At 52.1% G+C, this 27,900-nt stretch overlaps 1 protein-coding gene across 10 annotated transcripts; it reads left to right on the top strand.

Moving 5' to 3' along the window:
* Positions 1–264: 264 nt before the first annotated feature.
* On the top strand, positions 265–27,186 carry Septin8 (septin 8). 10 transcript variants are annotated; one of them, XM_075992646.1, is made up of 10 exons: positions 265–373; positions 13,495–13,615; positions 14,837–15,032; positions 15,357–15,537; positions 16,375–16,536; positions 16,998–17,094; positions 17,504–17,672; positions 17,858–17,990; positions 18,104–18,294; positions 26,230–27,186. In XM_075992646.1, the coding sequence occupies exons 1-10, from the start codon at positions 371–373 to the stop codon at positions 26,393–26,395; spliced, it is 1,419 nt and encodes a 472-aa protein (XP_075848761.1). In that variant the 5' UTR covers positions 265–370; the 3' UTR covers positions 26,396–27,186. The 10 variants fall into 10 exon arrangements, with proteins under 10 accessions (XP_075848761.1, XP_075848760.1, XP_075848759.1 ...); XM_075992645.1 differs by having other exon boundaries at positions 286–373; positions 15,351–15,537; XM_075992644.1 differs by lacking the exon at positions 265–373 and adding an exon at positions 1,057–1,226.
* The last annotated feature ends 714 nt before the right edge of the window (positions 27,187–27,900 follow it).

The raw sequence follows: 27,900 nt of genomic DNA, 5'->3' as shown, positions 1-27,900 counted from the left end.
TTGGAGGCAAGCCACCATCAGTAAAGAAAGAAGGGAAAAGCTACTTCAGGGAGAGGAGGTGAATGGTACCACAGTTATGGAGGGGATAGGAAGTGTTCTACAGCATCAGGTGTGCCAAGACCAGATATGGGCTCCAGATACCTCCAGCAGGCACAAGTTTCCAGTCAGTGAGAGAACAGGGGTATTTTTCAAGATATTGGAGGTGAGGGTGGACATTCGTAGGAAGTGGAGGGACAGAGGCAAACCTTGCCTTACTATCAGTGAGACCAGAGAGGCAGGCGGGGAAAGGAGGACTTGGGGAGAGCTGGATCATGTATAGTCACTGGAAAAGACTACCGAGCCCGTGGAGAAGTTTGTGCACATTTTTTGAATGGTAAGGTTGGGAAAGAAGATGTGCATGCCGTGGGAACGAGCCAAGGCCCTATCTTCATAATGACAGAACTCCAAACTCGCGGGACAGGCAGGGTGAGGATCACTAGCAATATGCTACGTAGATGGTGAAGCTCCGCTTCCCAAACTGTGCATCTTTCTCCGGTTCATCATTGCGCAAGGAGCCAAAGGCTGCCTGGCCGGACTCACCGGTCCAGTCTGGGGTTCCCGCCCTAACTCAGGCTTAGAGCATCAGGTAGGACCCACTGTATAGGCAAAAGAGGCTGAGGGGGCCTCGCCCGGACCTGTAGAACAAGAACCCTTAGGCTGGTGGTCTTAGTGCATTTGCAGGCTCCAGCAAGGACAGTCAGCTTGGAGGCGGGGCCCCCAGGGCGCATGCAGCACCTCTCTGTGCTGTGCACTGACCTACCTTCCCAGCCACAAGCAGCAGGCCTCGGGAGGCGCCCCGGGTCCCCCAGACGTGGCAGTCCGGGCCCCCCACCTCGCGGACTACAAGTCCCAGCAGCACCCGCAGCTAGTACCTCCCGCCCGGCCGCGGAGACCCCCGGTCGGTTCCAGCTACGGGGAGCGTGCTGCGCTGGGGTTGAGCGGGGTAGGGAGGCCGGTCCCGCGGGCGGGGGCGGGGCCCGCTCCGCGGCTTCTCCCGCCGCCGCCGCCAAGGGGAGTTTCCAGGAAGTGGCCATATTGGATCCATTCAGCCGCAGCCGCCCGGGCGGAGCGCGTCCCGCAGCCGGCTCGTCCCCTCCGCGGCCCCGGCGCTCCCCGCAGCCCGCCCGTCCACCCGCCCGCCCGGTGCGCTGCTCGCCATGGCGGCCACCGATCTGGAACGCATCTCGGTGAGGCCCGCGGCGCGCGGGGGCACGGGAGGGGGCGCGAGGCAGGCTGTCAGCACCGCGCGGCGGGACCTCGAACCCAGGGACCCCGGAGTCAACCCCGGGAGGGGGGTCTCGGCGTGTCGGGCTTCGCGCGACGTAAGCGCCTTTTCGCGGGAAGAAGCCAAGACTTGGGCGGCTCTGGGCAGGTGTGAAAACGGACTCGTGTCCAAAGGGGAGGATCCCGGACGCCCCTGACTCTCCTTCCCCAGGGCGTTCCTGCACCTTTGGGGACTTGACTTAGCCGCGCAGGTGCTGTTAGCAGGGTGCAAAGAGTGAGGATGGAGCCCCAGAGATCCTCCCGCCCCCCAACACACACACACACTCCGGAAAGAGCTCAGGGGAGTTGCAGACTTTGGTCCTGAAGAGCCCGGGCCTGCTGCTCATCTCCTTCACTACCCCCCAGGAGCCAGGATCCTGGGTGCAACTCCAGACAGGTCCAGGGCCTCAGTGGCAGACTCTGGGTCTGCGGCAGCCATTCTCAGGAGCTGAAGTGATTCCAGATCCAAACCATTGAATGTTTGCTTGGGCCCCAGTCAGGGAATGTCTTCGTCCGGGCTGACGTCTCTTGGTGGTCCTAACAGGGGTGTCTGTGGACTTGAGCCAGGCCATAGCTCGCGGAGGGAGGCCTTTCGGGGGTTGTCTGCGCCCTCTCGGTGTCTAAGGCTGGATTTGGGTGTGTCTAGAGGCTAGGCTGTGACAGTGAAGGAAGCTGTGTCCCTTTGCCAGCATGTGAGGCCCTGGTCGGCTGGAAGAGGAGGAGGGGAAAGGAGGGAGGAGGTGGAAGAGGGCCCAGGGCTGTTGGAGGGAGGGAGAATTCTGAATGTGTGACCGATAACGAATTGGTTCTAGGCCTAAATAAGGGAGCCAGGACTTATGTAATTATGCTATAAATACTGTCATCCAAATTTATATATGCAAATTTCTTCTTTAATCTGAAAATACATGTGTTGGTTTGGGGGAATATGTATAATAAAACAAGAGATCTTGGTTTCATAATGTGTAGCCTGGTGTGTTCTGTGCCCCCTGGAGAGGGGGGCTGTGTGTCTGTTAAGTAAGTTTGACTCCATGGGGAATCTGCACAGGCTGGGCCAAACCCAAGATCCACTTCAGTCCTGTGGCTGTAAAATGGAATTTATGTACTTCAGGAAAACAGCCGAGTCCTTATAAACCTGCCCAGTCGATGGAGACCAAAAGATGTGTGTGTCTGCCTGCTGTATTTTCTGTGCCTGGCTGACCGGAAGGTTATGTCTGGGTTTGTTTTGAGGTCAGAGGCTTGTCTAACAGTTGGTCTTGCACAGAAGAGAGTAAGGGTAGAACAACTGGAATCAGTGGCCTGAGAGGATTCCTTGAAATACTACTTGTTGGTCATGGGACCTCTGGCAAACTCTTTAACCCTCAGTGTTCCCCGTCTATACAGCAAGAGAAACTTTTGTCTCCCTCAGAGCTGTGTGGCATCTGTGAAGGAATGCAGGTGAGGCGCTTCATGATAAGGACTCAGTAAATACCGTGTGTGAGATGCCGTGGGGAATGCGTTTGCCTGGTGGCAGAGAAGATGCACAGAGGGTCAGCTGAGTGTCGGCACTGTGCAGCTGTGGCTTGGGAGGACCTTGCCTCTGTTTGCTTTTGGATCATTTCTGTGGGAAGTCTTCCCATCCCCAGGGTGAGCCAGAGCCCAGGGAGGGACAGACTCAGTGCAGCTGTAATGCTGGAATTCTGGGACCTTGCTCGTAGCGTGTTGGTTACGCCAGAGGGATGGATGCCTCCCCCACCCTCTGCACTCTGGGCCCTCAGCCTCCTGGGAGGACTTGGACGGGTTTGAATTTGGGTGGAGATACTGGGTGGAGTTTGGCCGGAATTTAGACGTCTGGTCTCTTTCTTCCCTACCTTGTCATCTTGGGAAGGTAATTTCCTCCCTTATCTTGTGCACAACCATTCTGATTCCTTAAAGACCTTTTTGAAGGTTAACTGTAGTCTCCAGCTTATTGGAGACGTGCTTGGATATTTCTCCAGCTGCAAGGTTTGGTGTTGCTGTGGCCCAGGTTTGATGCTGCTGTGACAGGTATCCACTGCCCCCTTTGGCTTGTGCAAAGGTGCTCAGAGCAGCCCTTTTAGGACCTGAAAACTGTCTTAGTTTGGAACTTACAAGATCACATAGAAGGGTTTGGGCTGTAGCTCAGGGGTGGAGAGCTTTCTTGTGTAGGAAACCCTGGGTTCAAACCCCAGTGCTGCCTGAAAAAAAAATGAACACGCAGCGATGTACTTTGAGATGGAGGTGTGTTGGTATCTTGACCCCCTTTTCCCAGCATGCTGTACACATCATAGGCCTATCTTTATTATATTTTACTTGTTCTGTGCGTCTGTGTATGTATGCATGTATGTAAGTGTGAACGTGGAGGTTGGAGGACGACTTTCAGAGTCTCTCACCATGTGGGGCCTGGGAATGGAGTTCAGGCTGTCAGGTGTGACAGCAGATGAGCTTACCCACAGCCATCTTGCTGGCCCGCATCTTTGACCTCTGATTGGTCAGCTCATGGGCTTAGGTTGATGGCTGTTGTGTAGGTTGGTGGGGTCAGCCCTGAGTAGGTTCAGTCATCTCTTGCTCTACTTGGGCAGTCAGACTCCTGCCACACTCTTCAGGTCCCTCTCTTGCTTCTTGGTCTCGGACTCTGAGGCTCACTCCCCTCCTGTTCTGACCAGCTCCTGGGACTCTCCTGTCTGCAATGGAGCAAGGTTCAGACTCCTAGGTGAGGGACCCAGTAGGGCCCAGGCAAAGAGAAGATGCGGGGGAGAGGGAAGAAACGTGAGGCTGCTTCATGCTTGGCATTCTTCCCAGCCAGTCACTTACCCCCCATCTCCGCTTTATCCTCGGCACCATCTGGTACATCCGTTGTCACCCCTGTAATCTTGACACTTCCCCAACAAGCATGCCGTCCAAGGAGTGCCTATTTTGTCTTAAAGCTAGGGGTGTGGGAGGCAGCCCTTCTCACGCAAGTGTAGCTCAAGGCCCCTGTCTCCGGGATCTCTGTATCCTGTGAAAATGACCAGCAGCCCTCCAAACCTTTCTGGACAGAAACGATAGCCGAGCAGAAGATATGTGTAGCTCCCAGTGGCTAGCATTGAGGGGTCACATGTGAATGCCATAGGCAAAGCCACAATTCTGCAGCTTTCTCTAGGAGGTGGGGTTACCCTACTCTTCCTTCCCTACCTGCTGTACTAGGGAACCAGCCTTGCTGGGACCTTATAGGATGGATCAGAGCTAGGAGTCTGGTGAGGAGGTGTTGATGACCAAAGGAAGTATTTGACTACAGACTGCTTGGAGCAGGAAGAGAGACGATGGCAAGAACAGGCTGACCACAGTGCCAAGGAGGAGGGAGGATAGGTGGAGTGGAGAACTCAGGGTCTGTCCAAGAGCTTTGGATGGCGGGGGGTGGGGGGTGGAGGGAGGGGGGCAAAGAATGTTTTTATTTTTATTTTTTTTGGTTTTGTTTTGTTTCTGATTTTTGAGACAGGGTTTCTCTGTGTAGCAGCCCTAGCTGTCCTAGAACTAACTCTGTAGATCAGGCTGACTTTGAACTCACGGAGATCTGCCTGTGTGACTGCTGGGATTAAAGGTGTGGGCCACCACTGCCTGGTGACGATGGGTGTTTGGATCTCCTGTCTTTTTGATGTCAGCAGGCTGAGGTTGGGTGAGGAAGCAGATTTTGGTTGCCGGTCAGTCAAAGATGGGCCCAATGCCCACCCGATGGCCCCTTGATGGACTGTTGAGCCCAGGATGAACTAGGTGGTGGTGTGTGTTTGGGACAGTGACTATCCCAGATGTCTTTGTGGCTGACACCCAGCTTCCTTGGGGCCATGACCCAGCTGCAGGATGACAGAGCAGAGAAGCAAGGACCAGCTGGCCTCCAGGTATCTCTCAGGGCCTCTTCTGCTTCCTGCTTCTGTACTGCCTGTAGGGTCTTGGGACTCCCAGCTGTGTTCTACAATGAACTAGCTTTGTGGACAAGATGTGGAATTGGTTAGGCAGAAGAGAGACACATCTGCTTGGGGAAGGGGATGTCTCCCAGACTCAGAATGCCTTGTTAGGGAGCTGGGATGTTCCTTATTAGCTTCTGTAGGAGTCGTGCACATCCTGAGGGCTCCTGGGGGGAAGCCTAGCTGGGAAGAGGCAGAAGAGGACAGGGCAGGAAGCTTCTTGGTAAAAGCTACAATTGCCCTGTTTGCCTGGAGGCGAATTGGGTGTTCTTAGGACCGGTGGCTTCTAGGTACTTAGTAGGCTTTCTGGCCTAGCCAAGTTAGAGGGACAGAACCAGGAGAAGTCAGAGTCCGTCTCTGATCATGCTGTCTGGCTGTTTTCTGTGGGCCTTCTGGGTGTGGGCCACCCAGGACCTGGGCTTCAGTGGGAGCTGAACCCAAGATTCTCTCCCCAGGGACAAAGCTGACTCTCTGCCTCCTGCTGGGGTAAATGGGCAACAAATGCATCAGAACTGTGCCTACAAAGCCGCCTCTGGCCTTGTCAGTGCTGGAGCGCGCCCTCTGGTCCTCGCCAGCACCATTATCCGTCCTGTGGTGGTAAATAAGGCAGGGACAGTTTGGAACCCACATTCCTCATTCCAAGGCTGGTGTTTCATGTATGAGGAAATGCAGCCTTCTCCTTTGAATGAGGTTGGACCACTTGTGGCTTTTCCCCATTGGCAGACAGCGGTGGCTGCCCCTAGAGCCTAGCCACGGGGAGAACTGGAGCGGCTGTGCCTTCTGCAGCAGAGCGCCCCATATGTGCAGTGGCAGGATGGAACATTTCCTCTTCCTCCCTGCAGCACATCAAAGCCTAAGAATGTCTCTGTCTCGCAGGCCTGTGGGTGGCGGGGACAGGCATGGCCCAGGAACTGTGCTCTTTGGTTTCCCGGAAACCTAATTTTGATGGAACTATGGATCGAACCATTCTTCGTTGATGAGCTGTAGCCTGACTATAGGAAGAGGGAGAAAGTATCTTAGACAGAGAAGCAAACGACCAAGTACTGGGGCCTAGGAGAACAGGGAGAGACAGAGGGTAGTTAGGCTACCAAGTTCCTGGTCTCCCTATAGAAGGATGGGGGATGACTGGTCTAGTGAGGGTGACTGGTGGCCCAACAGCCTTCTCCCCATTGTTAACACTGGGGCACTGTGAAGATTGATCTGGGGCTGAGCTTTCCTTCCAGGTGTTCTGTTGCTGCTGTAGAAGAGAGACAGTGTTGCCCAGGTATCCTCTGGATTTAGAACAGGTGTGTCTTGCTTCTGTTCTCCTTAGGTCCGGGATGACACCTTCTCCATCTTTGTCCTCCCACATAAAACCTTTCAGTTATTTCTCGTAACCTCTGACCTGGGTTTAGAAGCTTGCTTGGAATCCTGGGACCAGAGCCTAAGCCTTTCCTGGGAAAATTCCTAGGATTCCTCTTGGGCTCAAGGACAGTTGTGCTTAACACCACAGTTCTGGCCAGAGGCCTCTGCTCTGGCTATTTTTAAGGCCTAGGCTGCTTGGGATTAGCTGAAGTTACTTTGTGCCAGGAACATGGATGGAGAAGGCTCAGTGGTACAGTGTCCTGGGTCCATTGCAACCCAGTCTGGGATAGTGTTCTCCCGAGGAGTGGGCTTCCTGTCTAATTAGCAGGGTATACCTGAGGATGCCTGAGAGGAATGAGAGGGCAAAGTATTCGGAATTTCAAGTCCTAAGATAGCCAAGAAGGCCAGAGCAGTCTGTGGAAGAGCTGGCATTAGGGAGCTGGGGTTTTTTTTTTGTTTGTTTGTTTTTTGTTTCTTTGAGACAGGGTTTCTTTTTGCAATAGTTCTGGCTGTCCTGGAACTCTTTTTGTAGACCAGGGTGGCCTCGAACTCAGAGGTCCACTTGCCTCTGCCTCCCAAGTGCTGGGCTTAAAGGTGTGTGCCACCATCACCACCTGGCTAGATTTGATCCAGGATTCAGGATTCCTGATCCAGGATTCAGGAACTACATTTCTTAGATTGGGTATCTACTCTGATTTCCTCCCAACAACCTACTTGGTTTGGGGATTTATTTATTTAATGTGCATTGGTGTTTTACCTACATGTATGTCTATATGAGGGTGCCAGATCCTCTGGAACCAGTGTTATAGACAGTTGTGAGCCGCCATGTGGGTGCTAGGAATTGAACCCGGGTCCTTTGGAAGAGCAACCAGTGCTGAGCCATCTCTCCAGCCCCCCCGTCCCAGGGGGTTTGAGTTGTTTATATTCTTCCACAGCTTTGGCAGCCTTGTTAGTGTGGATATTTGAGCTGATGATTCCCAGCCTTGGAGTATAGTCTGCTTCTGTGTGGGGACAAGCTTCAAGACCTGATTTCTCCCTAGATGCCGCTCAACTCTTAGTAAAACGAGCAGTTCTTCGTGTCTGTCAATTAGGGCTGATCCTGAGGGTTCAGACAGAGCAGTTCTGGACCAGGAGAGGGTATCCCAGTTACCCACTGGGCTGTATAATAAACAAGGTCCTCTGCTTTGTTCTGGATGACCAGACATGCAGGATTGCACGTCTTAGTTCGGTTGTTTTCTCTGATGTGCTGAGGAAAGGATGACTAGAAATCTGGGGCTTGGCTCGGGATCCAGGAGCTTGTTAGCGACTAAGGGGGGTTCTTGGCTCATAGAGTTTCTTATTGTGTGCAGATCTACAAACTGCCAACTCTCCCTCTGGCAGGGCGTCTTTGAAGATAAACATTTAGAGCCCCTAGTGAGCACCCTAGGTTGCTGGATATGAGAAGGGCCAGAGTCAGCAAGATCTGTGCCTGTTTAGGGCCTGCCAATCTAAAGGCTCATCCTCATGGAAGTCTCCCACGGCCTCCATGCCCCCAGAATGGAGTGGAAGCATCATCTCTAGCTTGTGCAGTAATGGATTTGGTCTAGATCCGTTCTCTGAAATGACAAAACACCATGTTTGGCCCAGTATTTTCTTTCTTTTTTTCTTTTGTTTTTATTTCCTTTTTTTCATTTTCACATTCTTTCCTTTGACGGAATTGCCCTGTAGCCCAGGCTGTCCTCAGGCTTGCGAAGTACTTGAGATGACCTTAAATTCCTGATTCTCCTGTCTGTCTTTGCAGCCCAGAGTTGAGATTACAGGTGTGTTCCACCGTACCTGACTTACACTTGTTTTGTTTGGGAAGTATTGAGGATAGAAATCAGGTCCTCACAGATGGTTAGCAAGCGCTTTAGCGCTGAGCTACACCCCAGCCCTAGGTAGTCCAAGCTGGCTTTGAAGTCGTGATCCCAGCCCCCATAGCCTCATCAGCATTTCCTCCTGAACATGCCAAAGTTGCTTATGTTTTTTATTTTTGCTTTGAGACAGGTCTCTATGTGTAGTTCCGACTGACTTTGAATTCCCGATCCTCCTGCCTTAGTCTTCCTAACGTTGGGATTATGTGTTACTATGCCCTGCTTGGATCTCTTGGGGGGCAGGGGAATCAGAATTCTAAACAACAGACCTGCCTTCCCACAGTTGATTGGAATCACAGACCTCTGGCCACCCTGGGCCATGTCTGAGCATGGGTTCTGCCATTTCTACCTCTTCCTTCAAGGATTCTAAATTGACCATGTCAGCTGCTATCAGAGGGCAGAAGTGTGAATTGTCTCCATTCAGACCCTGAGCAGCTTGGCCTCTTGTAAATAACTCTGTCTCACGGGGCCCCAGTGGTCCTCATGGGCTGCCGTGTGGAGTAAGTAAGATGGAAACTGTGTATTTTAGAACTCATAAGTGTTGGCTGTAACTGGTAGTCAGCATTGCTATATATTGATTCTTTGTCCATTTGCGGAGCTTCCCTGACCTCTGTGGCACTTGAGCTTAGAAAAAACCTGGGATCAAGGATGTGGTGGCCTCACCTTCTCCCTGCTGGCTGTCCCAGTACCTGCTGTACAGCAGACTGACTACAAGGTTGGGAGTCTTCCAAGGCCACAGACCGACAGACCTAAGGGCTTGTCCCTGCGGGCACTGGGCCTTGATTAGTACCACACAGGGTGGGAAACGCTAAGTGGGAGACTGTAGCTCTTTTGGTTTAGTTCACACAAGCCAAGTTTTTTAAAAGATAGATTTATTTATTTAGATTTATTTATTATATATGCTTGTATGCCAGAGGGCGGTACCAGATCTCATTATAGATGATTTTGAGCCACCATGTTGTTGCTGGGAATTGAACACAGGAAGGACTTCTGGAAGAGCAGTCAGTGCTTTTAGCCTCTGAGTCATCTCTCTCCAGTCCTACAAGATAGTTCTCGTTCTCTCTCTCTCGCTCTCTCTCTCTCTCTCTCTCTCTTCCCCTCTCTCTCTTTCTTTAGTTTAGTTTTGTTTTTGTTTTTCGAAACATGGTTTCTCTGTGTAGCCCTGGCCGTCCTGGAGCTCACTTTGTAGATCAGGCTGGTGAGAACTCACAGAGATCCGCCTGCCTCTGCCTCCCAAGTGTGCACCACTACCGCCTGGCTTTCTACAAGTAGGTTTCCTTTGACTTTTTAAGACAGAGTTTGTCTATAGCTTTGAAGCCTGCCCTGAAACTCACTCTGTAGACCAGGCTGGCCTTGAATTCACAGAGATCCACCTCTCTCTGCCTCTTGAGTGCCGGGATTAAAGGCATGCACCGCCGCTGCCAGGCTACAAGGTAGTTCTTAGCAAATGGCTGGTATTGTCTTGTGAGCATTGTTCCTCTCTGAGGCTATAAACTCAGATGCCTGGCCTTCTGTGCCTCCCTTTGGAGTTCCCCCACTCTCTCCTGTCCTGTGCATGCTTGTTCTGTGGAGATTAAGGCCCCACCCAGCTAGGGACACATAGAGAAGGGACCATAGGGAGGGCAGACAGGAGCTCCCCAGCTACTCTGCCATTTTCTTGGCCCTGCTGCCCTTTAGTCTTAGGCTAGCTCTGCAGATGATCACGGGGTAGTCACAAAGGCCCCCCCGGGCCACTTGCTTTGGCATCATGCTGATTGACTATCACCAGATGGCAGGGCTGTTGCCAGCAGGAGATCAGATAGTCTGATTCTGGTCACTGCATCATGTAGGAGACACCTCGGGTGTTACTAATTCTTCCTGTGCTATGACTGTTCAGGCTAGCGGACATTTGAGGGGAGGGTGACTCTTTGCAGTAAGTAGGACACTTTGGGTCACGAGTTATTGATGCCAAATGCGTGATCAGGAAGGCTGGCATTAGCAAGAGTCATCCCTCAGGAAAGCCAGAAGGTCACATCAGTCTCTTGGGGACAGGGAAGGACACTGTCTCTGTCAAGGCAGTACCCATTATTCCGTGTGTGTAGGTGTACCAGAGATGGATGTCCACTCTGGTCCCTGATGTTCCTGGGTAGACACTGTGCAGCCTGGGCAATAACTTGGGGGTGATGACCTCCCCATCCTGCACATGCTTGCACAGAGGGAACCACATTGTGTGAGAGAAGAAGAGAGGTCGGGCTGCTAAGCCTGGGTGGGTGGGTGGGTCTGTGCAGTCCCCAGTGCTGCCTTTAGTCCCTGGAGCCCAGAACTATCAGAAAGTGGAGGGGAGTGAGGCATAGGCTGGCCTGTTTTTTCCTTCTTCTTTTTAAGTGTTCTGCTGTGATGTATGTGTGTGTGTGTGTGTGGTGTGTGTGTGTAGTGTGCGCGTGGTGTGGTTTGGATTGTAGACACAGCTGACTTGGTCAGTTTTGGCGGCAGACTACAGGATGTTGGATTGCGTCACCCTTGGAGAGAGAGCGTGGATAAATACGCAGTCTTCTCGGCGAAGCACAGCATGCCTTCAATTTGGTGATTTTCAGTTTCACCTAAAAATAAGCTCCAGATTGTTCCGTCCTGCATTTGATCCTCAGGCTGCCACCAGTAGGAAGGAAGACCGAACTATGGAGTCCCGTGTAAGGTGGGCAGGTGGCACCTCCGATGTGGCAGCAAAGTTTGAAGATGGTGTTTGTGGACTTAAAAGTGAACAGTGGAGTCATGGCAGGCAGGGTGGGAAGCATAGGGAGCACAGCTTCCCCAGCCTGTGGAGAGCTTCCTGAAGAGAGGAGAGGAGGTGGAGAGCCAAGATGCATAAAACGTTAGGGGTTGGTGCCAGGAAACAGGACCACTGTCTGGGAGGGCCTGACGTGCTGGGTAGGGGCCAGGTAAGGTCAGAGGCCAGCAAAGAGGCAGAGAACCAAGGGAGTCCAGGACTTCAGGGAAGCTGCTCAGCTTAAAAGGGCGACTGAGGGCCAAGAGATGCTCAGTGGTAAAGGTGCTGTCCAGGCTGACCACCTAAATTCGGGGTCTGGAACTGGAATCCATGCGATGGAAGGAGAGCACTGACAGACTGTCCTTTTACCCCTACAGGAGGCGTAGCATGTGTGAGCCCCACCCCACCCCACTAAATAAATAATTGATTGAACAGCGTGAAAGAAGGGGAGTGTAGGCGTGGCTCAGTTGGTAGCTTGCTCACCTAGCATGCACAGAACCCTGGGTTTGATCTCCAGCATGGCATAAAGCTAGGTATGGCAGCACATGCCAGTGATTCCAGTACTGGGGATATGGAGGCCAGAGAATTAGAAGTTCAAGGTCATTCACGGCACCACAGGTTCAAAGCCAGCTTGGGCCTGTCTCAAAACAAAACAGCAACATCTACACCCCCACTCTAAACACACACACACACACACACACACACGCACGCACGCACGCACGCACGCACGGGGGGGGGGGATTCAGAAGTAACCAGTGGGGCTGGAATTGAGCCTGGGGGGAGGCCTGAGTGCCAGGCAAGGGGGTAGGAGTTGGGGGAGAGACTCTATGTATTGTTTCTGATATGGGCACCAGGAGACATTTGCAGCCCTAAAGGGCCCTGTGGGTGGGTAAATTGGGACGTGGCCCTGGGGATGGTAGTAGGGAGGAGGAAGGGTCATTGTGAAAAATAGGCTCCACCAAGAGTCTTTGGAGAAAACAGGTTTAGGGCAAACCTGGCTTGTTTGCAATGGGTAGAAGAGTCACACTGGGTCTGGGCTGCTTGGGACTGGTGTTAGTATCCTAAAGTAGATTGGGTTTTTGTCCCAGATTGGCTAGAGAGGTACTGGCCAAGGCAGCAGGGTGTGGCTGCAGAGAGCTGACCTCTAGGTGCTGAGGAGGCTCTTGCGTAGCCGAAGCCACAGGGCACCCCCTCCCCCGACTCCTTTGCCCACTGTGCCGTGTCCACATTTACAAGGGTGACACTGCTCAGAGCTCCACTGTGGAGCTGCGGACACAGAGACTCCTGTGTGCCTTGCTGTCCCTGGTGGTGGTTAGGGCATAGGCACTGAGGAAGAAAGGGATATGGTTCTGCCCAACACGGAGCTCTGTGGGCCTGGGAAGCCACAGAAAGTGTCCACACAAAGTTGGGTCCACCTTGACCCTCTTTTGGGCTTTATTGTTTCTTTTGAGAGTGCTACAGCCCAACTCCAGTGGTCCCTGATCACCTGGGTCCTGATGCCCACATTTCTGCAGAGGTCAGGCTTCCACATTCTCTCCCAGAATCCCCTTTCTAAATAGTCATGACTCGGGTAGGGTTGGAGACCCCAGAGCCTGAGGTCTCCAGATACTACCACTGAGTAGTGGAAAGTGGATGTGGAGGACCACCAGCCCATCCCGACAGGGAGGGCTCTCTGATGTTTCAAGTAGGGGCTGGAAAGGGCCGATGGGGGGGGTAGCATTTCTGCCTTTTTCAGAATTGGCTGCGTGAATATACACTTTCTAACCTGTATCTCTTGGTCTCTTTGAAGATTCAAGGGAGGGCTAGGGTTCTAGCTCAGTTGGCAGTTCCTGCCTAACATGCATAAAGCCCTGAGGTCCCCTGCATCACATAAACCTGCACGGAGTGCATGCCTATAATATCAGCTCGCAGGCGGTGGTGGAAGCAGAGTTTTTAAGCTGAATATCATTTTGGTTAAGTAGCAAATTCAAGGTTATCTTGAATGCTGTGAGACCCTGTTTAGTGAATAGATCCAGGGAACTGGGTGTGGTGATACATTCTCATTATCTTAAATGCCTTGGAGACCGAAGCAGTTGGGTAGTAAGTTCAAGGCCAGCTAGTCTCAAAAGTGAGGGAACTCAGGGGCCCACTGGGGAGTGTGGCATGGAGTTGGAACCCTGGTGACTTCAAGGTGTGTCCTGGGTGGTGCTGAGAACTCAGGCACCAGGGTCAGGGCCAGTCTGACACAGATACCTCCTTTCCCAGGTTGTTCACTGTCTTGCTGTGCTTCTCTTGGCAGAATGCAGAGCCTGAGCCCCGGAGCCTGTCCCTGGGCGGTCATGTGGGGTTTGACAGCCTCCCTGACCAACTGGTCAGCAAGTCAGTCAGCCAGGGCTTCAGCTTCAACATTCTCTGTGTGGGTAAGTAGTGGCCTGGCTAGGGGCAGAAGATGGCGCTTACTGTGCTGGCCACCTATCAAGCTGGGGAGACCTTGGGTTCAGGCTTTGGTCTTGCCTCTGCCAGGATCAAGAGCAGGACTAGATCCATGACCTGACTCAGTCGCCACAAAGAGGAAACAGAAGTGGGTCCATGAAAGTGCTGCCTACACTGGGTATTTATCATAGAAATTCAGTCACTAGTTCATTCATTTATTAAAAAACAAACACTGGCAGGGCTGGAGAGATGGCCCAGTTGTTAAGAGCATGGCTGCTCTTCCAGAGGACCTTTGTTCCCAGCACTGATGTCAGGTGGCTCACAACTGCTTATATCTCCAAGGACCTGACACCCTCTTTCTGGCTCCCATTGGTACCTGCACATACACGCACATGCACACATAAATAAAAATAAATCTTCAAACACTTTTCTCCTTACTGTGTGACAAAGATACAGGGTTGAACGAGACCCTGCTTGGTCACCAGATCACAGGGTAAATCTCATATGCACTTTGGAACAAACACAACCTGACTGGGGAGGCTCCAGGTGTTCAAGGCCCAGGACTCCCAGAGGCACAAAGACTATGCAGGGCCTTCTGCAGGTATCCCTTGGGAAGAGGCTACAGGGAAAGCTCCTGGTGGTTTCAGGTCCTGTTCCTGTGGAGTCATGACCACCTTGGCCTAAGAAGGGTGATGTTCAGAACAGGCTGTGTGTTTTGTGACTAGGTCCCCTTGAAGCCTAGTCTCAAAACACAGTGGTCTCTCCATAGGCTGGTACTGCCTTTTTCCCACTCCCTGGGGAAAAGTCACATGCCTTGCCTAGCCATGTCTTACATCAAAGGCTTCCTTTATGACTTTCTTCTGAATATTGTTTTCGTTCTTCTTTTTTTCCTTTCCCTTTCTCCCCCCCACCCCTTTTAAGAATGTATTCATTTTATTTGAGGGAGCACATGGCAGTGGAAGTCAGGGGACAACTTGGAGTCACTTCTCCCCTCCTACCATGTGGGTCCCAGGGATTACACTTGGGTTGCTAAGCTTGGCAGCAAGTGCCTTTACTCACTGAGCCATTTCACAGACCTTTTTGGGCTTGCTTCCCTTCTCTCATTCTGGAGTTGAGGGTCTTTGAGCCCCCCTCATCTAGCTGCCGGCTAGAGATGGCCCTGGTTCTAGACTTTGATATTCTCTCTCCCTGCTGTTTCCACTCACCAGGGGAGACTGGGATCGGCAAGTCCACGCTAATGAATACACTCTTCAACACAACTTTTGAGACCGAGGAAGCCAGTCACCATGAGGAATGTGTACGCCTGCGGCCTCAGACCTACGATCTCCAAGAGAGCAACGTTCATCTCAAACTGACCATCGTGGATGCTGTGGGCTTTGGGGACCAGATCAATAAGGATGACAGGCAAGAGGCGGGAAGGGCGGCTCCACCTAGCCTTGGCCACCCCAAACTGATTGATCCTCATCCTAAAACTTCCCAATCACTTCCTGCTTCAAACTGCCCCATATATATAGTGCTAAGGTGACCTAGGAAGGCTGCGGGGGAAGGGCTGAGGTCTTGGGCCATTGACAGACCAGTTCTTCCTCTAGGAGGGTATAAGAAGGTCAGTCAGCCTCCTGAACTAGTTAGGGCAGGGAGGAGAGTGGGGATACCCTGGCTTGGGCTCTAGGCTGCCCTTGCTGCAACCAGCGTCTGCCTCCCAGGTGATGAAGTTATCTGTAGTTACAGGCCCATAGTTGACTACATCGATGCGCAGTTTGAAAACTATCTCCAGGAGGAGCTGAAGATCCGCCGTTCCCTCTTTGACTACCATGATACGAGGATCCATGTGTGCCTCTACTTTATCACACCCACCGGGCACTCCTTGAAATCCCTGGATCTGGTGACCATGAAGAAACTAGATAGCAAGGTACGTACCCTCCTTGTCACCTGACCTCTGCCATCTACCTCTGAAAGGCAGTGTGGTGACTGCAGTTGGTCACCCTGTGGTCAGCTTGGTCCTCACTGAGCTTTTCAGAGCTTCGTTCTCAGCAACTTCCTTCTCACTTGGAGCTCTGCTTTTTGTCTACTTATTTTCCTTATACAATGACGAACCCCTCCTGCAGAGCATCTGCCCAGAGTGTCCCTCTTCCATCCAGCCTCTCATCTCTAGTTCCTCTCCTCACTTCTTTCCTGTCTGACATGGCTCCCCCTGGCTCTCTTCTGAGCCACTAGGAGAGGAGAATGACTCAGATGGGATTGTGAATGACGGTAGAGAGCAGTTTCATGGGGTGTCAGCAAGGTCTGGGGGTCCTGGAGGACCCGGGCCCTCTTAGTTCTCTCAGCCCTTGTGACTGTCTTTTCATCTCAGGACTTAATTGTCACCATGAAAAATAGGGTAACCTTGGCCTGGGAGAGTTCCAGGTTTTTTCCATAGCTGCTATTCCTGGGTCATCTTGCCTGCTTAGTGGTTGGCTTGGCCACCACTACTGTTTCTGTCTGACCCAAGGCCAATTTGGACCTTTAGAGCATCCTGGGTCCAAGTTGAATATGCCCCTGGTGGTCAGATGGGGTCCTGGGAAGTTGTACTGGGGAGCTGGGGCCCAGAGAAGCATTACAGCTACTTGTTAGGGTTCCTGATATCACAGTGGCCGCAACTGATCATCGGAGCCCCTGTCTTCCTGATTTTCTGCTCTTAGTGCTTGTCCATGGTCAGTGATCATTACTCAAGATAGGCAACTAACCTGCTGCCCCCCGACCTTCACAGGTGAACATAATTCCCATCATTGCCAAGGCCGACACCATCTCCAAGAGCGAGCTCCACAAGTTCAAGATCAAGATCATGGGTGAGCTGGTCAGCAATGGAGTCCAGATCTACCAGTTCCCCACAGACGACGAGGCTGTTGCAGAGATCAACGCAGTCATGAATGTGAGTGCTGGGCAAGGGCCTCGGGGCTCCCGAGTCAGAGGGCTTGAGGACGCCAGTCTGAGACGGGACTCAGCTTCCCAGAATGTTATCCTGCACAGCGTGGGTAGGCGTGTATGCCTCCCAGGCCTGAATTCTGTGGGTTTGCACTAAGGGTCCCCTGATCTGCGTGTCACAGGTAAACTCAGGGTGGGAATGTGATATGTGAAGGAGCAAGTACATATATGACCAGGTGTCACAGGTCCTGTCAGAGAGCTGTGCTGGCCTGAGACGAACACACCACAGACAGGAAAACCCAGTCGGGAGTCTAGAGCATTTCTCTGAGAGAGACAGGAACTGAGCCTCTAACCCTTGTAAAAGAGCCTTGTCAAAGGCGGTGGCCCCTCCCTAGGGTGCAGGGGTGTGAGAAAGTCTGCCCCCTTGTTCAGCACAGCGCTCACATATATACCTGGGCCCCCTTTTAGGCACACCTGCCTTTTGCTGTGGTGGGCAGCACAGAGGAGGTGAAGGTGGGCAACAAGCTGGTTCGAGCTCGACAGTACCCTTGGGGAGTGGTGCAGGGTGAGTGTGGGGCGAGCCTCTCCCCAGCTGGGGCCTCAGCTCAGTCTCCTCGTGTCCTGCCAGCCAAGGCCCTAACCACTGTCCTGCTACCCTCTGCCCATCTTCATGGCTGCCTCACTCTGGAGCTCCCTGAGGCACGTGGCCACTCTCCTGCTGTTCCTCTGCCTGTTTCCATGCCTGTTTCATGCTGTGGAACCGTGAAGGCATCCAACCACTGTCTGCCTGTATCGCCAACCATCTGCATGTGTGTTTTGCTCTGGGGAACCACCAAAGCCCCCTGACCATTGTCTTGCTCTCCCCCTGCCGATCTGCACACCTGCCTCATGCTGCTTTGGTCACCCAAGTCCTGCCCCGCCGTCCCCCACCTATCTGCATGCCTGTCTCATGCCTCTCACGCCCCTGCTTTCAGTGGAGAACGAGAACCACTGCGACTTCGTGAAGCTGCGGGAGATGTTGATTCGGGTGAACATGGAGGACCTGCGGGAGCAGACCCACAGTCGGCACTACGAGCTCTACCGACGCTGCAAGTTGGAGGAGATGGGCTTCCAGGACAGTGATGGTGACAGCCAGCCCTTCAGGTGATAGCCTGCGCTGTGCTGCCTCAGCCACTCTTGTCACGCCAGCACTTGCTCTCTTAGGCCTTGTAAGCCCGAAGGCAGAGGCTGGTGGGAGCCCCGAATCCTCTTGTCCCCAGCATCTCCCTGACTCTATTGCTCTTGACAGCCCCACTTCTACCTTTGGCCTCTCCTTTGGGTCTCCACAGCCTCCAAGAGACATACGAGGCCAAGAGGAAGGAGTTCCTGAGTGAGCTGCAGAGGAAGGAGGAAGAGATGAGACAGATGTTCGTCAACAAAGTGAAGGAGACAGAACTTGAGTTGAAGGAGAAAGAACGGGAGGTGTGTGTCAGGCCTCGCTGCGGAGAGGAAGTGCCAGGGCAGGCTGGCTGATGGGGAGGTAGGGGACCTAGTCTGCCCATACCCAGTTGCCCCTTCTTCCCCCTCCTCCCCAGCTCCATGAGAAGTTTGAGCACCTGAAGCGAATCCACCAGGAGGAGAAGCGCAAGGTGGAGGAGAAGCGCAGGGAGCTGGAGGAGGAGACCAACGCCTTCAACTGCAGGAAGGCAGCCATGGAGGCCCTGCAGTCTCAGGCCTTGCATGCCACTTCACAGCAGCCCTTGAGGAAAGACAAGGACAAGAAGAAGTAAGTGGCATCTCCCCTGGGCTGTCTCCTTACACCCACTCTCTGCCCCCGGGGTCACTGCTCAGCCTCACGCTCACCGCGGTCTGCCTTCACCGCCTCTCTTGCTCTCCACTGTGCACCTCCATCTTGTTCTCCACTGTGCACCTCCATCTTGATCTCGCACTAGTCTTCTCGCTGTCTCACCGTCTGGATCTCTCTCTCCCCTCCCTCATCCTCCCCCAGCATCCTCAGCATCTGAGTCCTCTTCCCTGCTTTTGTAGTGAAGGAGCTGGGTCACATGGGCAGCCAGTAGCAGGGGACAGCCAAGCAGGTATAGCCACAGGATATTGGGACAAATCTGTCTGGCCAGGAGAGGGACGAATGTGGGACTGTCCTCCTTTCCTGCTGGCTTCTAAAAGACCCTGTGCTTCTGCTGAGCAGCTGTGGCACATGTTCCCTAGGCCTCTGAGGCTGGGGTTGTGGAACTCATATTAGCGGGTAGATGGTAACGCATGACAGCAGGGACTCATCAGGACAGGCCAGTCACCACTGCCCCGGTCCCTGTCATCTCCTCTATGCAGCTGCTTTGAAAGGCTTGCAGGACTGGAAGTGTGGTGGCTCCCTGCAGGGCTCCAGGACTGTGCAGAGAGTGGGGTTGTTCCTGCTGTAGGGTCTGGAGCAGTCCTGTAGAGTAGAGAGTGACAGGAGACAAGGAGGCTCTTCCCAGGTGTGTCAGCTTAAGGACACAGAATTCCCAGTCATCTTTGCTTGCCCCACCCCTCACCCCTGCAGCCTCCTTTTCTTTGCCTTCTTTTTCAAAAAACAAAAACAAAACTATATTATTATTATTATTATTATTATTGTGATTGTAAGGACTAAGCCCAGGGCCTTGCACACGCTAGATAAGTTCTTCACCACTGATCTACATCCCAGCCATGTTGGTGTCCTCCGCAGTCCTTTCCCGTGTTCTTATCTGGAGTCTGGTACCCTGTCTGCGGTGACTCCCAGTCTCCTGCTCTATTTCATTCAGAAACTCAGGTGGTCCCATCTGCCTCAGCATCTGGGTGCATGAACTCAACTATGTCCTGCCTCACCCCTAGGTGGCATTCCCTGACACACACACACACACACACACACACACACACACACACACACACACACACACACAATCTCTCTCTCTCTCTCTCTCTCTCTCTCTTACACTTTCCTGCCTCCAAACTTGAAGTGCTTCTCCCTGGGGCAGACACAGCACTTAGGACTAGATGCACACTGTGGTTCCCAAGGTTTGTTCTCTGCTTTGGGGCAGGGGTTCCCCTTTTGTGGTCTTCCCCATCCTGATGCCTGACAGCCCATCCCAGCTACCTATTCCCAGAGGATCCTAGGCCCATTTGCCCTCAGTCTGGAGAATTTTACACTTGCTTTCAGCCCTGGTCCTATGCTCAGCCCTTGGTTTGGTGAGTGTGGAGGTTGAGGTGCAACCAGTGTGGGCTTTAAGATGGCAGCAGAAATGACCCTCCTTGTGAGGGGGACATGGGACTGAGTCTGTATATTCAAAGTGACTTTGCCCTGCTCCCTGCCAGCGTGGCCCAGGCAATCTTGTGAAAGTAGACAGTGTCCCCAAATAAGAAACTAGGAGAGCGCCAGCCAGGTGTGGTAGCATATGCTTCTGTTCCCAGCTTTGGGGAGGCAAATGCAGGAGGGTTGCTCTTAACTTTGAGGTCAACCTGGGCTATGTAATGAGTTGCTAACTAGCCTGGGCTACATAGCAAAGATCCTGTCTCAAAAAAGAAAAAAGAAAGAAAGAAAGAAAAAAAAGAAGGGAGGAAGGGAGAGATAGAGAGACTACAGAGCAGCTTAGGGTAGAACCCCCATTGTGAAGAAACAGCTCTCAGTAGAAGCCTGCCTGCCCCAGCTGTCCGGTCTCCTGGAATATTGTTTCCCAGATCTGGGTCTGAAAGGCCAGCGCTTTTTGTTGGGTGGTTACACTAGAGAGCGTCAGTCAGTTTAACCCTGGGAGAGGGGACTCTGTACCTGTGAAACTAGAGTTGGGGTTCAGGAGTCACTGGCCCTGTGGGATAGGGTGGGCCAGGCTTGCATCTGGGGAGTGGGTGTTTTCATGGCCATTTCATGGCTTTACTTGGTTTGTACTCAGTCTTTAAATTTTAATCAATTTTTGCGAAATTACTTCCCAATCAGATTTTGACCCTCAGCCCTGGACGCCACAAACTGAAGCGAGTTCCCTGCTTTGCTCGTCACAAATGCCAAACTGACTGCCCTTTCCCAGTGTCCACCTTGCTGTCTTTTGCTTCTGTTTGATTTGGTCTGCGTATCTTTTAATGTGTCTGTTTTTGTTTTGTTTGTTTTGTTTTATTTTTCAGTTAAAGCACGCACAGACTTACATGTCAAGAGCGGACTTTAGACTATCATGTGTTAAGTTGCTTGAGTTACACCTTGTGGCCCTTCTCTCATAACATGGTGTGAGGATGGACTGGGAGCCGGTACAGACTCCAGTGTTTACAGCCTTGCCTTGGCCCCCCGGCTGGCCCCCGGCTGCCTGGGCCTGGTCAGCCACCCCTTTCTATGCAAACGTGTCCGAGCCATGAATGCTGGAATCCCAAACTGACAAGGTTTATTTTTTCCAGAGCCGGTGGCTGGTCTTCCATTTACAGTGTCACTATTCCCTGACGGAGCAGCTATGTGCCACTCTAGTGATGGCTCCAGCCAGTGGTGACTCATGTGGTGCCCTAGGCGTGGCCTGTGGTCCGGTATATACGCACTCGCTGCAGAATTCGCCTGTTTCCCCTTCATTTTCATTTTTCTAACCTAGAGCTTAATTTAATAATTTTGAAACACTTCTAAATTTTTATTTTGGCACCAGTATAAAGACAAATAATATCTATCTTTCCCATTATTTTTATAAGTAACACAGATTCCCTGATTTTTTTTTTTTAAACTAAAAAGATCTCTAAACCTTCTTACATAGAAAGCAGCCCTATAACATATAGGGAGAGGTGGGAAATAAAGTTCCTATTCTGGCAGTGTTTGGAACTTCTTTCTGGACTGCAGTGGATCCCGAACAAGACCACGCCCAGCGTTTTTACTGTGAATGTAAATGGAACAGCAGCCCAAACCCTTGTCTCTGCCCTCGAGGTGCTACCTGTGCAGGGACCAAGTGCATGTGTGTTAAGTGTCTGACTCCAAATAAGCCACCTGCTCCCGACCAGCGTGCTCAGCTCATCGGGGAAAGGGCTGCCATGTCAAGGTCATTGTTACTTCTTTCCTGGCCGAGTCATGGTGCAAGAAAATAACAGTGTCTGAAGTATTAGGACAATTTGGCGGGGGAGAAAAACAAAAGCTTGGGGGCTAAGAACGTCCCCTCCAGCTCTGGCTTCCAGGTGAACACTTGTGAGAAAGTGGCTGCCAGGTGGGATGGTGCAGGCCTCTGATGCCAGCACTTGGGAGGTGCTGGGAAGCCAGAGACAGGCCTCAGTTACACGGTGAGGTTGAGGCCAGCTTGGGCTACATGAGACCCTGTCTCAAAAATAAAAGCAAGGAAAGTACTGAGAAACCCCATTCTGCCCTGCTCCTGGTGATTTGCCAGCCTCGGGGTTGTTGGTGCAGCACCAGCTGGACACCAGGCTCCCCAGAAAGATCGGCTGCATCCCGAGGAGCTGATCACCCAGGGGCTTCTCACTGAGAGCCTGAGGGGTCCACACTGATTCATGCTGCGTTCAGATTTTTACGTCCCCATCTCCCTCCACCGTTTCCCCCTTCCTGCCAGGCCTGCCTCTATTCGTCCAGGACCAGTCTGGCTTCTTCCTGTCCTGAGATGATGGCTCATTCAGAGTGAGCTGGAGGGGAAGGTTGTTGTGGGTGCACTGTGACAATACCTCCCCAAAGGCCGCTGTGCTGTGAGAGGCTCCACACAGCAGGAGAAATGCATTTAATGATGCTCTAAGGAAAAGGTCCTCTGTGATCAGGGTGCATCCTGGCCAAAAGTCTGGACTCTCAAACTATTTAGAGAGGCCGTTTTAAGCAAAAGTACCCAACATTCAGCTCAGGCCTTGGAAGCCTTGTGAGCATCACAGCTTGTCCACCTCTGGTCATGGCAGAGCTGATGCTGAACTTCATGTCTGAGGCAGAGGTGAACTGCAGGCCAGCCGCTCCTCTTAGGGAAATTGTATATCTGAAGGTGTATTCACTTAGGTTCAGCCTGACCTTCAGAGCAGCCTCTCCTAGCCAGTCTATTTTGAGACTAGGATGACCCATCGGGTCCACTGCTGGCTCAGAGTCCATGCTGGGGACTCTGGAGCCAACAAATCCTACCACCGGCACCTGCGGCGCAGCAGCCACAACTCAGGCATACTGGAAAGCTGTTATGGTCAGTGCCTACCTTTTGGCCCAAAGCTTGCTGGCATCCCTGGGGAGACTTGACTTGCATTTTCTAGGGTCTAAGTCGCTCCCCATGGATCCCGTCAGTCATGGCAAGCTTTTCCCCTGCTGCGTGGAATTTTGTTATCTTTAGCTGAGGTTAAATTAATCCTTGGTGTGCAAGAAAAACGTGAAGCTTGCCCCTCGAGGCTGTGACCCCCGTGTATAGCTGGGACTCCCTCCTTTTTCTTCCCTGTCGTTTGTTGGCGTCATGGGACTGTCATAGGATCATGTTGACATTTGCTGTTGTGTCTCCCTTGAGCCATTTCGTGTTGTGGTAGAGTAACCGGTTAAGATACGGTTCAGACCTGGACTTCTGAGAGAGAAAAGATCCGGTTAATAATCATGCCAAATCCTAGGCACTCAGGAGGCTAAGCTAGGAGAATCACAAATTCAAGGCCAACCTGGGCCACTTAGCAAGACCCCATGTTAAATTTAAAAAAACAAAATGCTGGACAGCTTGCCTAGCATGATTGGGGACTGATTTCTCTCCCAAGTCAACAGCCACCGAGCAGCTGTATCCCAGGCCAGCCAGGGTGTGTGTTCCCCCTCCTGCTGGGAGGCCTGAACCTTGTGGTTGTACAAACTGGCCCTGTATATGTTCGTGTGTGTGTGTGTGTGTGTGTGTGTGGACTCCCCTTGTCTGGGGCTCCTACTGGGTAAGCAGCCCAGGAAAACCAGCTTGCTTGTCTATGACGTTACCATGCATCTCTAAAACCACTTCAGTTGTTAATCCATTTACTCCTCCACCCATTGACTTGTTTCTGTTCCTTCCCATCCACTTTGTACTCATTTGTTTTCATTAAATTTTGCATTTATTTTGAGTTTTTTACAGTGTCATTTTTGGGCAGTAGCTTTTCTGATTCAAGTTTCTTGAGCATATTAATATCCCGTAGTTGTGGCCTGTACAGCCTGCTTCTGCTGTGACCTCTGTGGGGGCAGAGCTCCCGACAGAACCGTTTCCTAGCGAATCATGGTGCAGACACTGTGAAGAGTTGCAGGTCTGAGACTGAGGGAAGGCAGACCCTGTCCTCAAGGAGGTTACGTCTTTGTTCCGAAAGCTTGGCTTGAGACAGCTCACCCTATGTGTGCTCAGCTCTTGTAATGACATGCTCTAACGTCTCTAATCCTTACCATCCTATGGTCAGATACTAGTATTGTCCCCAGTTAGTAGGGGAAGTCCCAGAGGTTCCATAATTTCCCAAGGCAGCACAGCAAACAAGTGGACGAGCTGCAATTTGAATATTGGTTATCTGTATCCTTAATTCCTGAGCTAATGCTGGACATCCCATCAGGATCACCGGGCAAGAGTGGAAATGGGGTCATTGTTCGAAGTGTGGTGGTGTGGGCTGTGGGCCTTAGATGGTTTTGTGGAGGTGGCAAGCCTTGGGAGACAGAAATGTTTGGATGAAGGCTGGACTGGTGGTTGGAGAGAACAAGCTGCCACTGGTCTTTCTCCCATCGCCACCTCCTCCGGCCTCAGGCCTTCGCTAGCCTCTGGCCCTCCCAGGTGGGGACAGAGGAAGGTGGATTGTGTTCAGAGTAGCCAACCATGGGGATTCCCATGTGTGTGTTTAGACGAGGTGAGTTCCTGGTAAACAACGAAAAGGCAAGCAAAACAGACCCCTGATGGAGTCTTAGCAATGGCAGCATTTGCTGCCCAAGAGGAGCTCCTTCATCTGTAGATACGCCAGCAACAGGCCACCTCCTCCTCTGGCACGGGGCTCTCAGGGTTGCCTTCTTTCTCCAGGAGCTTAGGAATGGGATCAACAGGGGGACATTTTACAGCTAGAGCCCCCTGGTTGACAGGCCTAGGTGCTATGCAGCAGACACCCAGTGCCACAGGATACCCACACTGGTGTGAACCCTTGATGAACTCCTGTCCCATCCACACAGTGTCTTGCACATGTTGGCCTCTGGATGGAGCAGCAAGAGGCCAGTCCGCATATTACCTTGGCGGCCTGCCGCATGTAGCTGGAGACATCTGAATGTCAGCTTTCTGGTCACTGTCAGCAAATACCCTTATCCCTGTTTTCTCCTAGTCTTCCCAGGACCTACCTGGAGGACAGTTATGACAGGGTCCAGAGGACAGGGCTCCAGGTATATATGACTAGCAAGAGGTGCACAAGAGTCCGTTAATAGAAAGGTCTCCAGCAGCACTGAAACCATTTGAAGTGTGCTTTTACAGACACCTCAGACAGATGTGGTGCCATGTGCCTGCAATCCCAGAACTCCAGAGGTTGAAGCAGGAGGATTTTAGTTTTGAGGTCAGCCCGGGCTGCAATTTGGGCTCAAAAAAAGGGGGGGAGGAAGGGGTGTACTGGTGAAATGACTCACCAGGTAAGCCTGCCAACTTGAGTTGGGTTCCCTACGACCCATGAAGTGGAAGGAAAGAATTAACTCCCGCAAATTGTCCTCTGATGTCCACAGAATAAATAAGTGTATGTGTGGGGAAGCGCCAATAAGCAAAACCAGAGGAAAGGCAAAATGGTACCCTGCCTCACAGTGTGGCCTGTCTGGTCCCTGACCACACAGTGAGCTTCTGGCAACACACTGTACCCACCCAACGGCTTAGCACATTTATAAAAGAGCTGCTCACAGGGACAGAGTTTCATGGGCCACCTCTAAATTTATGGCCCAGTCATTCAAGTCCCCAGCTTGGGGACTGACACAGACCCAGCCGGCATCTTGGCCAGCTGGGCTCCACAGCTTTAAGACTGGCTTCAGACAGGCAGCTGGCTTCTTCCCTGCCATCTGTGCAGGTGTCCTGGCTGCAGGGCAGGCTGGGCTCAGTCACCCAGCCAGCAGCACAGGACTGCATCCCTTCTGCATGTGTCACAGAAGCATCCTTAGCATGAAGTCCTCTGCACGAGGGGCTTCAGAGTCCACGGGGGAAATGGTGCTGCTCTCTCATCCGGACCTGAGGAGGTGTAAATCAGAACCATGTGGGGACGCTCAGATCCAGAGACTTCCCAGCTTTTAGAGGGAGCCGGGTGACAGGTACAGGAGCGGTCAGTGCCAGGATGATCACGTGGGTCATTTCGAGCATGTTAACGGCTACCCTACTTCATAGCACTAACTGCCATCCTAGGAGCCTTCATCTCCAACCTCAGTTAACTGTCATTAATCTGCCATTCCATCCTAATCTGTCCTGAAAGCTGCTGACACGGCCCCCACTCCGTGCCTGTCACCAAACACTCATGTAGAAGGAAGGTCTGGATGTTATAATCCTCAATATTAAGCACCCGGATCCTCCGCCCATTCCCGATCATGGCCATCAGACTGTCTGTATTCTTGTTCCTCACTACCAAAAACCCCTTCCCTGTGAGTTCAAGGTTTGCCATACCGGGGAACACAGAGCATGATCATATACAGAGCATGGCCTACGGTCAGCCTTTTGCCGTAGCTGGCGTGCTCAGTGCGTCTTCTGGAGCCCACAAAGGAACAAGGGCCATGGGTACCCCATTGAGCACAGAACGTGTCAGCCAGAAGGGCCAAGCTGATGTCTACATGTGCTTTCTTTAGCAGATCAGATATAGGAGCACAGCAGTCGGGCATGAGCCTCTCCAGCTCTAAGGTGATGATGACCAAAGCCAATGTGGAACCCTTGAACTGCAGCAGCTGGTGGCCCGCCATCCAGTGCTGCAGCTGCTTGGTCAGGGACGCGACGTGGAGGGAAGGATTCCTCTGAGGCTGCAGTCCCGCCACACGGGGGCCAGCTCAGGACCATCAGGGCGTGGAACTGGAGACCATGGTTGTTGACGTTAGGACAGAGCCCCACCCTCACCCCCTCGTTTTCACATATCAATAACCAAAAGTGCAAACAGTTTCTGTTTCCTTCGGGGAGCATCCGGTGTGGCCCAGCCCTTTTCATTCCCAGATAGTCCGATACGTGACATGGTCACTCTGAGGCTACAGCGTATAGGTGGCCATGCTTGGATTCTGAGAAATGTGGACCCACTGTTCAAGATAAAGGGAGCAGGGACGTGACCTGAAGAGAAACCTTCAACCTTGTCAACAGCACCAGTTTTACCATAACGAAACTGCCCGTAGCGATTTAACCTTCATGCTTCATAACAGACCAAAACACCATGCCATTTCCTCATTTGCATAATTTTGCCTTACTAACAGAAGTACATCCTGAAGGATGGCCTCCATCCCCCCTCCCCCAACTAAAACCAACACGAACCCGGTGTCTGATATTTTTTTAAGTGCCAGATCAATACAGTCTAACGCCTCGATAAGGATTGTGTGTAGGTGAATAAAGACAGCTAATGAATGTGTGTAGAGTATAGCAAAGGCAGACAGATATTTCTATACGACATTCATAGAACGGAAAGTTAAATATTTTTGCAGTGTATATTTTAAGAGAGCAACTGACCATAATAGTGCCGTCCAAATGTCTGTCAAGTGAATTCTGTGTCCTTTAGATGTGAGAGTCTGGTGGAATGGTGTGGGATATAAAGAGAACATTTTTCTTCACTCTTCCGTATGTTGTGAGTCACCTCGCCGTGGTGCATGTGCAAGGACGTATTGCACGCCTGTGCCTTGCCTGTTCTGTGTTGTAAGCAGCTGTTCCAAAGGCACAGATGAGTCTCAGGGAGACTCCATAAACTTCCTGCTTATTATAACCCCGAAGCCCAGCAATGTTCCCACGTGGAGGTCCTAGTGAAGTCATCCAGAAGAGGCAGCCCCTTCCTCCGCAGCTCCCCCCTCCCCGGGGTCCAGCCAGAGCCACATGCTTTATGAAGTCTTTTACACATGGAATTGACTGTAAAAAGAAAATAAAAGAGGCCAAAGCCCTATATCACATGACAGTAGCTTTTGTTTTCTTCTCCATGGGGACTGGGGCATCCACAAACCGAGCAGATTGGTCTTCTAGTGGCCTGCCACCGAAAATACTGCTGGAAGAAAAACCAAACCACATCTTGTGTGTCTGGCACGTCACTAGGAAGTGACATCACATGAGCTCTCTCTGCAAAAGCTCTCAAGGCTCTCTGCCTGCTGGCTCGGACTCAGAGGTGCTCCCCAGGCTGGGCCATCTGGGTTCAGGGTAAGAGCTCACCCCGAGTTTCTCAAGAGCTGTGGGTTTTACTCACTCCTCCTCCCAATCCCAGCATAGCTACCTGGAGAAAGAAAAAAGATGCCTCCCAGCTTCGTGGACAGGCACTGTGACAAACTACCCATGGCCTTCAC

This window comes from Microtus pennsylvanicus, chromosome 11 (genome assembly GCF_037038515.1).
Source record: "Microtus pennsylvanicus isolate mMicPen1 chromosome 11, mMicPen1.hap1, whole genome shotgun sequence".
Lineage (NCBI taxonomy): Eukaryota > Metazoa > Chordata > Mammalia > Rodentia > Cricetidae > Microtus > Microtus pennsylvanicus.
Note: the sequence above shows the minus strand (reverse complement) of the source record. Positions and strands in the feature narration are given on the sequence as shown.